The sequence below is a fragment of the Silurus meridionalis genome, chromosome 25, assembly GCF_014805685.1.
Source record: "Silurus meridionalis isolate SWU-2019-XX chromosome 25, ASM1480568v1, whole genome shotgun sequence".
Taxonomy (NCBI): Eukaryota; Metazoa; Chordata; class Actinopteri; order Siluriformes; family Siluridae; genus Silurus; species Silurus meridionalis.
The window spans coordinates 14379471-14392095 of record NC_060908.1 but is presented as its reverse complement, the minus strand read 5'-3'; the positions used below and the strand labels follow the sequence as shown (position 1 = coordinate 14392095).

At 40.5% G+C, this 12625-nt stretch overlaps 1 protein-coding gene and 1 long non-coding RNA gene across 2 annotated transcripts; one reads left to right on the top strand and one right to left on the bottom strand.

The window, feature by feature from the left end:
• The first annotated feature begins 158 nt into the window (after positions 1–158).
• alg9 (ALG9 alpha-1,2-mannosyltransferase) lies at positions 159–7662 on the top strand. Its single transcript, XM_046839935.1, has 15 exons — positions 159–378; positions 1164–1299; positions 1389–1523; positions 1828–1898; positions 2015–2103; positions 2469–2604; positions 2978–3065; positions 3165–3270; positions 3776–3898; positions 4060–4214; positions 5088–5217; positions 5304–5451; positions 5548–5677; positions 5949–6079; positions 7023–7662. The coding sequence occupies exons 1-15, from the start codon at positions 224–226 to the stop codon at positions 7144–7146; spliced, it is 1857 nt and encodes a 618-aa protein (XP_046695891.1). The 5' UTR covers positions 159–223; the 3' UTR covers positions 7147–7662.
• A 1776-nt stretch (positions 7663–9438) lies between these two features.
• LOC124379321 lies at positions 9439–10513 on the bottom strand. Its single transcript, XR_006924405.1, has 3 exons — positions 10452–10513; positions 10017–10076; positions 9439–9836 (listed from the first exon to the last, which is right to left on the bottom strand). It is a non-coding gene; the product is annotated as an uncharacterized LOC124379321 (long non-coding RNA).
• Positions 10514–12625: the final 2112 nt, after the last annotated feature.

Sequence of the window (12625 nt, the reverse complement as noted above, 5' to 3'; positions counted from 1 at the left end):
CAGGGATTTTGGTTTTCTCCTGCATATTAATTAGACCCTTCAAGTTTTTTATAACTTGCCAATCAGCGAGCAGTCCCCGCCTTCATAAAGCGAACCAATCAGTAAGCTGTTTCCTCATGAATATTAATATGCCCTCCCCGTGCCGTTCTACGTTTTAGAAATGTCGCTCAACCGGAAGGTGTGATTTCCTGAACGCCTCCGTGATGACGTGCCAGGAAAAAACATGGCGACCAAGGGACTCCGGCAGCGTAGCAGGCGGGGAAGCAAACAGGACGCCAGCGCTACCGCCAGCAGTCCGGCCGTCGGCGAACCCCGGGCGGCAAAAGAGGAGAAAAGCGCCGAGGAGAGCACGAGTAAACCCGCCGAGTCCAGAAATGAGTGAGTCCAAAGTGCAGCGCCTCTGTTTACACTGATCCTGAGAGGAGCACCGGGGCGCAGTGACACAAAGCCGCACAGAAAACCACATTACAGGCGTGAATTTGATCTTCACCCAGGCGATTAGATATGCTAACTGTCTGACTGCGAAGTGTAATGAGAACAGTTCATCCATCCATCCATCCATCCATCCATCCATCCATCCATCCATCCACAAATCTATCTATTCAGTCACCCATTCATTCATCCAGTCATCTATCCATACATTGACATTCATTCATTCATTTACTCATTCACTCATTTGTTCATTGTCACTCATTAATCCATCATTAATTGTCATTCATTTAGTAATCCATCCATTCATTTCTTCAGTCACCCATTTATTCATCCATTCATCTGTCCAAACCGTTAGTTGTCATTCAATTATTCATTGTCAGTCATCAATCAATCCATTCATCCATTTATTCAGTCATTCATGAATGTAGTCATCCATCTAAGTGTTTATTCAGTCTGTCATTTATTCATTCGTTCAGTCATTTTTTTTCCCCCCAGTTATCTATTTATCCATTCATTCAACTTATTTCCCAGGAAATCAATTTTCTTGGATTGGATTAAAAATTATTCTCTGGTCATTGCCTTCAGATGTCCAGTCTGTATCTGTGGTAGCATCAGTGTCTTGTCTGTAGTATTTTGATATTGAATCTCCACATCAAGGTCTGAGGTGTGTTTTGAGCTGCTTTTCCGCTCTCCACGGGCGTGTTTGTAATTTCTTCTGATCCTTGTTTCAGGTCCTCCAGTAAGGCAGGCCAGGTTTGGGCTCCTGAGGGCTCCACCGCGTTCAAGTGCCTGGTGTCAGCCCGCTTCTGCGCCGCTCTGCTCAGCAACATCTCCGACTGCGACGAGACCTTCAACTACTGGGAGCCGGTGTGTGCTGAGGCTTTTATCATTCCACTCCACGCTCTTTCTTCAAAACAGCAGACACTGAATCTGATACTTTACTTCTACTTTCACAGACTCATTACCTGCTGTATGGGAAAGGGATGCAGACGTGGGAATATTCACCCGTCTACGCCATCCGCTCTTACGCCTACCTGTGGCTGCACGCCCTTCCTGCCTACTTTCATGCCAATATCCTTCAGACCAACAAGGTGAAATAGAGAAGGCAATCATTTAGATTTCATCTGATTTTTTTATTTATTTTTGGTCTGATATTTGTTGTAGTTTTCAGGCTTTTTTTTTTATTTATTTTTGGTCTGATATTTGTTGTAGTTTTCAGGCTTTTTTTTTTTATTTTATTTATTTATTTTTTAAACTTCAACCTCATAATAGTGAGTCTTTAATGTCAGACTTTGTTTTGGGGCGAATAGGTTTTTTTCCGTTTAAATGAATATATAATATGAATATATAATATATTTTTCATTAATTTTCTTTCTACATTTTTTTAATAATCAGGTCCTCGTATTCTACTTCCTCCGCTGCGTGCTGGCGTTCGCCTGTTGTGTGTGTGAACTCTACTTCTACAAGTAAGTGTAAAAGTGTGACGCTTTGGCTTTTATTTATTTATTTATTTATTTATTTATTTATTTATTTATTTATTGGAGGTGGGTGGGGAATTAACACCTTTATGTGTCGATTGCAGGGCGGTGTGTAAGAAGTTTGGCCTTCATGTCGCCCGGCTCATGCTGGCCTTCCTGGTTCTAAGTGCAGGAATGTTCTGCTCCTCTGCAGGTATGCATGTATGCAGGGTTATAAAATGAGAGTCTGCTGTAGTTGCTCCAAAACCGAACTCTAGGTATCTAACTGCAATGCGGAGACAAAGCGATTACATCTTCTAACGTGTTCTTGTCTGTCAATCTGGAGTCAGAGTTCTCTAATGCTTAAAGTTAAGGTGTTAGAATTCTGTCAGCTGTTACCCAACGCTCTGGATGTAACTGCGGCTTTTAAATATGGCGTTAATATGAAATGTCATTGTGGTCTATGGTACATTTGTGCCTTTCATAGCAGTTATGTTCTACAATTAGTGCTTGAAACATGCACTCAGAGTGTCTGTGTCTGTGTCTGTGTCTGTGTCTGTGTCTGTCTTGTATTCCCAGCTTTCCTGCCCAGTACTTTCTGCATGTACAGCACTTTGGTCGCGATGACTGGCTGGTTCCAAGGGCGCCCCAGTGTGGCCATACTGGGCATAGCAGCTGGCGCTATTATAGGTTGGCCGTTCAGCGCTTTGCTCGGGTGAGTAGCAGTTTATATCCTGGCACAAAAGACGCACAATTAAGGGAGTCAAATGGGCAAATGGAACACTCGGAGATGTGGGGAAATCGGATATCATCCGAATCCAGACAGTATTTCTCCGACTCTTGTGAAAGCAAAACACCTGTTTTTTTGTTTTTTTTTATGTTTTTTTTTTAAGTGACACTTTAGATGAGCTCAAATCATGATTCCATGTAAAACCTGTCAAACCTAAAAGTGTTTCATATGAATCTTTTCTATTCGCAAATCCTGAGGCTGAATAAAGCAAAAGGGCGCATGTTTAATCTTGTTATAATACTGTCCTGGCACCAATAAAACTATACTTGTGTGTTATACCAGTCGTGTGTTTTTACAGCTTTCCCATCGCGTTCGATCTCCTCTTGGTGAAGAAGAAATGGAAAAGTTTCATCACATGGACACTAGTGGCTCTTGTTCTCTTTCTGGTAAAGACATTAACGCTCTCTAACTGTAACACGAGCAACCCAAATCTTTTTTTTGTTGTTTTTTGAGATTTTAATGGAAGCCTTACTGTTTTATTTTAGGTCCCGGTTGTGGTGGTGGACAGTTTTTACTACGGCAAGCTGGCAGTCGCACCTCTTAATATCTTACTCTACAATGTCTTCACTCCTCACGGGCCGGATCTTTACGGTGAGCGATTTTGTTATAATCCCTGTTTATTTTCACCGCCCTTGTAATGACAGTGGAACCCGGAAAAACTGTATAGATTTTATTTTTAATTTTAGTCTAAAAGCCAACCTTTATTATTAAACACAGATATGATATGAATTAAACATATCTTTAAAATTAACATTTCTAAATATGGCATTGTTCAGAGGGTCCTATGCCATATTTTGGGGCCCCCTGGTCTAGCCTATGTAGTTCAATCGTCCGTTTACTGTTGAACCTCCGGACAACTGGACACACTTAGACCATTGGTGTTCTTAACAGATATGCTTTCAAGGTTTAAATTAAATTTTTACGTGAGCTGCTCTAGTGTACAGTATGTACGATGGAGTATGAGAGAACATTCCCTGGTCTGAAATATTCCATAATACATTTTAATTTTCTCCACTTTGTTGTATTGAATATGAATTTCCAAAGAAATACAAGATAAACTAGAATTTTGAGTTCGCTATGGGTTCCTTATTTCCAGGTACGGAGCCTTGGCACTACTATTTTGTGAACGGGTTCCTCAACTTCAACATTGTGTTTGTGCTGGCTTTGTTCTCCCTTCCTCTCACCGCTCTCATGGAGGGTCTGCTTCAGCGGTTCAACGGTGAGTAAAGCTGTGTGTGTGTGTGTGTGTGTGTGTGTGTGTGTGTGTGTGTGTGTGTGTGTGTGTGTGTGTGTGTGTGTGTGTGTGTGTGTGTGATAAAGAAGTACCCTGCGCTGTCCATGTCAGTTTGACTGTGTCTTGAATGTACACGTGTGCTGCAGTGCAGAACCTCGGACGTCCCTACTGGCTCACCCTGTCCCCCATGTACCTGTGGATGCTGATTTTCTTCACACGTCCCCACAAGGAGGAGCGTTTTCTGTTTCCCATCTACCCCCTCATCTGCCTGTGTGGCGCCGTGGCTCTTTCCTCGCTCCAGGTAACACGGCGGGGTGTAACGGTACACGTTTTGGTACAGGGTTTTTGGTTCGGGTGCACACGTGTACCGAATGCAATTCTTTTTATAAGTGCGGAACATGGTTACAACTTGAGTTTCCTCACGAACGTATTAAGTGGCGAACCACAAGTTTGTTTAGTCTTTACCTTGCACTTTAAGTGTCACTGTTTTTTTTTTTTTTTTTTAAATCATTATCATTAATAAAATTTAAAAAAAGAACATACACAACAGGGGTATAAATAAGAATCCAGAGTTAGCGCAGTGTCGCTGTGTAAAAAATATCCGTAGCACGTTTGTTCTGCGACTGCGCAAAATTACTGCCACTTCCGTTTTTACGTCAGTGTAGGAATTATGGATTCTTTACAGCTCTAAAAAGGAGAAAATACATTACAAGACATTTGTTAAAGTATACTGAAATAATTAGAACAGAACAATTTAATTGAATTTTTACGTTTATTACATTTTTTATTTAGTCAAAATTATTTAACAAATTACTCAATTTAATCAATGTAATGAAAAATGTGTTTCATTAATGAGATTTATTCCATTTTATTTGTGAAATAATTTAAAAATAAACTGTTCAGATTTTATTGGTTGAAAAATGTTAATAATAATAAAGTGCGATATAAAAAAAATAAATAAAACACGTTACGCGCCTATTCGTTAGTGGTAAAAAGTTAGTTTTTTAACCTAAAGTTTAATTATTCAAGCAGTTATGTTTTAAACACAATTTAATTAAAATGTATTTCCATAGCACTTTTCCATTAAAAACTCGATGCGGCTTTACAGAATGTAAGAATTACACAAAAATTGAATTATTCCCATTATTATATATATTTTTTTCTTTCTTTACAGAAATGCTACCACTTCATGTTTCAGCGCTATCGTTTGGAGCACTACACCATCTCCTCCAACTGGTTGGCTCTCGCCTCCGTACTTCTGTTTGGAGTGCTCTCTCTCTCCCGTTCGGTGGCTCTTTTCCATGGTGATTCTCAAATCCTTACCTTTTACCTCATCCAGAGCGTTTGCAGACGTGTCGCTGATGTGAGGTATATGTTTGGGGGCTTACAGGTTATCACGCTCCCCTGGATTTGTATCCCGAGTTCCACCGCATCGCCAAAGAACCGTCAATCCACACAGTGCCCGAGGGCCGACCGGTGAGCGTGTGTGTGGGTAAGGAGTGGCATCGTTTCCCCAGCAGCTTCCTCCTGCCTAACAAGTGAGTACGACTAGTGACGCTTGAGTAATGTGAACTATTACCATCCTTGGTAACATTGTTCTACTTCTCTATTTTTGTGTTGCTTTTCTCTTCCAGTTGGCAGCTCCAGTTTGTCCAGTCGGAGTTCAGAGGCCAGCTCCCGAAGCCCTTTGCCTCAGCTCCAGACGCTACACGTCTCATCCCGACGGATATGAACGACCAGAACCTGGAGGAGCCGTCTCGATATGTGAGTGTGCCCTGAAAAGAAAAGCTTGCCACTTTGTGTTGGTTGAATTGAGGATATTAGCAAAAAGCAGCTCTTTGATTCAGATGTGAGTTGTGCAATGCTGAAGTGATATTTATAAAACCCTTTACTCGTTTTCATTATCGTCATAGCCTCAGTCCAAAATATGTCCAAACGTGGCTTTGAAATTGGGATCAACTTTAACTGAGTTGCAGCAGGCACTAGTTCAAAATATTTGTTTATAGGAAGTTTCTTATGTTTCTCTCTACTTCAGGTGGATTTGAAACACTGCCACTATCTGGTGGACCTGGCCACAGACAATGAAACCCCACGGGAACCGCGGTACGCTGCTAACAAAGACGAGTGGAGCATTGTCACAGAAAAACCTTTCCTAGATGCTTCAAAGTAAGCTTTTCTTTTCTTTTTTTAATTTTATTTCAAAGAATTGACGTGTTTTATAGGACGTGTTGTTTTATTTAATTCAAATTGAACGATTCATTTATTCAGCTGTGATTTTGTTCCATGTTCACACTGAAAACTGCCACCAGAGGCGCCGTCTAAAAGAACCGCATAACTTTATCTTTTATTAGGTTTAGATGATGTGGAATTCTCTCCATACAAGTCCCTGTCAAATATATCAAATAGTAGCTTTGAGAGACTCCTGTCTGACCTCGTCCGTCAACTTGTCCATCAAAAGGGCTTAGGAACGATCCTTGATGCAATCCAACCTCCACCTTAAACCAGTTCCTACTGCACACTTCCCTGCTGTCACACTGTCCTCATACATGTCCTGCACCACCATTTATCAGCATGTTTATGGCTAACCGTTCTGTGCACTAGTACATCAACGGACGTCTTAGCATATTGTGCTGTGTAAATTTTATTCTTTTTTCAATTTTTTAATTATTATTAATTTTTTTATTTATCATAGTTTACATATGTTGACAATCCTGACATACAGGTAAAATAATTTTTTGCGGCCCCCTAGCGACATCTGGTGGCCAGTTTGAGAATCAACGCCTTAAACAGTTTTGCGAAATTAGCCATACTACGATCTAGTTAAAACTTTTTTTGTTTGTTTTTGGTTTTTGCCAGATTTCTGTTTGAGTGCTAACGTTTGTAGACGTTTTGTACGTAACCTCATTATCATGCCGGTGTGTTAGATTAGACTTGTACCTTTTTATAAGCCGGTAATGCAGTGGTTTGTTGCTGGTACCTGTATTGAATGCACTCGTCCTACAGGGGGCGCCTTAGTCCCACATTAAAGACATGAATTACTTCATCATGAAAATGTGAAAAAATGAACAAAAATGTGAAAAAAAAAAAGTCTATCTCTCTTCCTTTGTAGGTCATCAAGGTTCTACCGGGCCTTCTTCGTTCCTTTCCTGTCTGAGCAGTACACCAGTTATAGCAGATACGTCATCCTGAAACCACGGCGAGCGAAACACAGCAGGAGACGAACGCAGCCCTGATGCCTCATCGCAGTTTTTCTTTTTTTTCCCCCCTTCTCGTTATTACCTTCATTATTTGCTTCTCCCTATAGCAGTATTTTCTGCACCTCTGAAAAAGAAACCTCCCTCTGTTTCCCGTGTGCGTGAGTGTGATCTCAGCATGGAACCGTCTGCCATTTTGCACATCGACCACCTCCTAACATTCCATACGACGTCTTTTTCCATCACAGACCCCTCCATTTTTCTCACGCCCACCTTCTCGTACATTACCTGCTGTATCTTTCTGAGCCGACGTTCCTTTGGCTCAGCAGCTCCTTTAAGGACCTCTGCTTATTTCCCATGTGCACGTTCCACATCGTTTTGTCCTGGACTCAGACTATAAACTGACCTCATCCCAGGTCTCGGAGGACGAAACAACAGGCCTCCTGTCTCTCTGATCAGCGGGATGTCGGTGTTCTTGGTGTCATGTCTCGTCCTGGAAATGAGTCGTCTCAGTGTTCAGTGTGTGATGGAGTCGAATAAAGAGCATCTTGTTGAGTGCTTGTTTTGGATCCATAAACCTAAATAATGGCAAATAAATAAGCGCAGAAAGGCCACACTGCAGACAGGATTTGCATTTCACGTGTCGGCAAATCGCTCACGGAAAGTAAAACTTCGATCTGCCCCGGGGGGTTCGATTAATTCAAGCCCATCGAAAAATATTTATTAAAAGCTTCTTTTCAGGTTATCATTTCTAGGATCATAATAGACTGTAAATTAACTTATTATATTCATTATAACTTATTGGAAGAAAGTTTTATCTGAAATCAGACCTTTAAACACCCCCATATAACCAAAATGGTATGATCCGTGTTTCATAACACCACTGCGAAGATTCGACTGTGAGATGGTAGATGATGAAATGGTAGATGATGAGATGGTAGTTGAGCATCGAATCTTCGACTGTTCGTGGTCATCCCTACTCTTGATATAAAGCTTGCACAAAAGGTTATAAAAGCCCCTTAAAATTTGACATTCGGCTAAACGGAATTAATTTCCTGAAACTATGTCCTTGGATTTTCTACCACATCCAGCAAAGCGTGAATGAAATCCAGATTAAGTGGTTAATTACAGTCATGCTAAATTCGTTCAGTTCAATTTTAGACAGCAGAAGGATTCAGGACTCTACACATCCATTAAAGTGGTCACTTGAATTCTCTATTCTGATTGGTCAGGTGGTGATGCCTACAAGGTTATTTTTTTCAATTAAACAAGAAAGGAAAGCTGCATTATACTGGTCACATGATACAGCACCTCTGAAGTTAAGGGTGGCAGCTTGACAATACCAGGGCTTGAACCCTCATCCTTCTGACCGGTAACCCAGAGCCTTAACCACTGCTCACGCCTCCCTCAGTGGTACAGTTATGAGTGTTCAGGATGGAACCCTTTGTGACATCGGTTGAATGAATAAAAGAAGAGAGAAGCTAATGGAGGCCATTAGACCTTGTATAATGTAACTGGTGACAGGAACTGAACTGTTTCACGTAAATTGAAAGAGGCTATAAACGAATTAAAGGTGAGGAATAATAGTTGGTGATCTGCTGTCATGAAACGAATCCAGGACTTCTGGGTGGTAACAGTAACTTTGGTTTGCTCCAGTTTGCGCCATTCCTAATTGGCCCTATTCACATATTCTTAGCATATGGATGACTTGATGGACTCCAGATGTTTTCGTGCAACCAGGTTCGTAGAGAAGCCAGAAACCGTCATACCATTTATTTCCCCCGAAAGAGATTGTCTTGAAGGTCCACAGAGTAGGATTCGTGTTCTAAAAACGATCTTTGAATTGCTCGAGAACAAAAGAAAACTCTATTATTATTATGTTTAATATCCGTGAGTCTGGAGTCGATACCCGAGGCCAGGTTCAGCTTTATAAGGCATTAGTAGGTCATTTGTACTGCGCTTTGCTGAGCATCAGAGTCAAGGCGGGATAAGCATGCAGCCTCGGCTGTATATGAGTCAAGATCAGCAACCTGGTGCAGTCAGCATGCGTCAGCACAAGCAATTGGAATCGCTTATGCATTAAGATGTTAATCTAGTTTTTTGATTTGCTTTATATATCTGTTGCAGGCTCAAGGAGCAGTTCGTTTCTGGAGCCCTCTACTGGTTACAAGGCAAACTGCCTGTTTTTTCTTATTTTTCCTAAATCTTTTTCATTTTATTGCACTGAGAATCGTGAGATATGAAGTCAGAATTGCGAGGGAAAAGGTCAGAATTGTGAGATAAAAATTTTATTTTTATTCAGTGGCGGAAACAGGCTTCCATACCTTTTTTTTTTTTAAGCCTCTTGACTTGACCTCTTGTACAAAAGCCAACTGAAAGGGGTGCACATATGTCTAAGTCATTTCAAGCCAACCTTTGTGACACACCTCACATGAGCTTACAAATAATTTGTCTGGAGCCTCAACCTAATGAGGAAACGGGTGGAGCAAGGTTGAACAAGGTAGATCAATCAGTCTTCAATATTTCCTATTTTTCTGCACCTTTTCCTTGAGATGTTGCGATGAGATGTAGATCCTTTCATTTTTCCCCAAAAGTTTTCTTCCTCGGATAGACAACTCAAGTTTGTGTAGCGGCTGTTCCTCTGCGTTGTGTTAATTTTTGATGGTAAATAAGGATTTTCCACACAAAAGCTGGTTTGGCGGGAAGATTTATTTTCTGTGCCTCTCTCTCTCTCCTCTAGTGCCATTGCGGGAAAGAGCAGAGTAACACAAACACTCACACTTTACAAAACACATTATATAAAATTAATTCACAACCATATAATTATCAAAGAAATATGCAACCGCATTGTAATTATTAGGTAGAAATATACAACAGTATTATTGTCTCATAGATACCAATTGACATACCCGTGTAGCAAAACATATAACCAGACAGGCACTGTTATCTGCAATTCTCATTTAGTCTGCCTGTTAACCACAAAATGTATATTAAGTACACCAGGTAATTACCAACAGAATAAATGCAGAGTATAATAGATATCAATAAACTAGGATTTATCGTTAGTGTGCCCCGAAAATACACGTAACCATTACTTATTTGAGATGTTAGCCGCTTAGCTGCTAACACATCTCTCACACGCAACGCACACGCCTCATTGCAATCTCACAATGCTCTGCTCACTTGTTAACAATACTCAAACTACATTTACCACATTAAAAACTTGAACTAATGGTCAAATATAACATCACATAGAATACTCTCTCACATTTAATCATTTAAACATAACATGAACACTTATAACACTGTTTAACACCAGAGAAACCGGGCTCATGAAATCGTACCTCTCTCCTCTAGTGCCATTGCGGGAAAGAGGACGAACTGCTAATTGCGCTGCGAATTGAACCACTCACTACCTATGACGTGAGCTGGCGTACATACCTTATTTAATAAAAGCCCGTAAAGATTTCAAAATAAAATACCCCAAAACAGATGGTAATAAAAACAAATAATATAATAAAAAAAAATAACAAAAATTATAATCTGGTGTAACAACATATCCCTGCTACATTTGCAAACCCACTGTAGCGCCAAACACCAATTTGAACAAACTGAAAATAACATTAATTGCCTGCAATACAATTTGCAGTGATACTCAGAGGCTATGATCCAAGGGTAACGCTTGTAACTACTGAATTAAAAATGGTGGACAAACCCTTCCCCAGCTGGGACAGGCTTGCATCTTTGTTGTTGGGGGACCTTTCCTCACGAAGTCCAACTTTTCTTGAAACATCTGTTTTGTAAATGTCCTTGTAAGTGTATATGAGGCCAAATTTATTCTCTGTCAGCCAATGTGGAATGAAAAAACAGTCGGAAGTCAAGTGAAATGGGACAACTTTTCTCCAGAATCCTGGTGCTACATAAAAACAACATAGAGCTACATAACAGAACACAGACCACAAGCTAATAAATCTCCACGAGTACTTAAGATGGAGATGCATTAGAATGACACCATCGTAACTTGAAAATATTGTAATATTGTATTTTTAAAGCGATGTGGGCTTACGTTTACATTTACATTTGCGCCATTTAGCAGGCTTCCTTTGTTGTTAAGAAAAAAAGGCCCCAGCGATGAGTCTTATGTTGCTCTGTGCTCATGAAAGCTTAACCAACAAATATATCCAGTCTATAAGTATCATTCACCATCCACATACAACACAGAAATAAACACAAGCATCAGGACCAACACTGGATAGCGGGTACGCTAATCAGAATAATAAAGGCTGATGCGTTTTCATTGAGCATTAATTAGCAAATGAATGGCGTGACAGATGGCCCATGCATATTTTGATCATGCATCAGAATTTTTTTTTTATTGGCTTTTGAATGGCTTCTGTGATGCGTGCAGTGGGTTTCAGTCTACAGAATTGTGGACTATAGAGATGATAAATCCTAAGCATGCCATGTTTGCTCTTGCACATAAACATGAAAATACATGCATTAGCTACCTTTTGCTTTGAAGACATCTTTTCACACTCCTGGCATTCTCTCAGTCAGCTTCATGAGGTAGCCACCTGGAATGGTTTTCCAACAATCTTGAGGGAGTTTCCAGAAATGTTGAATATTTGTTGGCTGCTTTTCCTTCGCTCTCCAGTCCAACTCGAGTGATTGCGGAGGCCAGGCTATCTGATGCAGCACTCCATTCACTCTACATTTTAAGCAAACAGCTCTGACATAACCTAAAAATGTGTTTGGGGTCATTGTCCTGTTGGAAAACAAATTATGAGACGAAATATTTTTGCCTCTTTAACTCTGAGAAGCATGTATGTAACTATGTGGTTTTGATGCTGTTAATTCTAATAAACTTATCCTCTGCAGCAGAGGTAGCTCTTGGTTTTCTTTTCCTGGGATGGTCTTCATGAGAGCCAGTTTCATCCTTACGTTTGATGGTTTTGGGGATACAGGTAAAGTTCTTGAGATTTTTTCCATTCGACCGATCTTCATTTCTTAAAGTAATGATGGAGTGTATTTGTCTCTTTACTTAATAAGTGTTTCTTGCCAGAATATGGATTTGTACAGCAGTTCTAGAGTTTAACGACTCTTTTACACTGTTTTGGCCGACCTTTTCTCACGATGTCCAACTTTTCTTGAAAAGTCCATCTTGTACATGTCCTGAAAAGTGGACCTGCGACCAAATCGTGAAATGCAAAAACAGCTTTCAAATCCACATGAATATAATTGAGCTTGTGGATAAATTCATAATGATTTAACAGCATGAACTTCTTCAGCAAATGAAGCTACAGGAGCTCGTCTGTTGGTTCGGCCCACACAGACCAGCCTTCGCTCTCCACGTGCAGCAATGAGCCTCGGCCGCCCATGACCCTGTCGCTGGTTCACCACTGCAGACCAGGAACAGGCCACCAGCTATAGTTTTGGAGATGTTCTGACCCAGTCGAATACATCAAATTTGAGAACAAAATGTTCACTTGCTGCCTAATAAATATATCCCACCTACTAA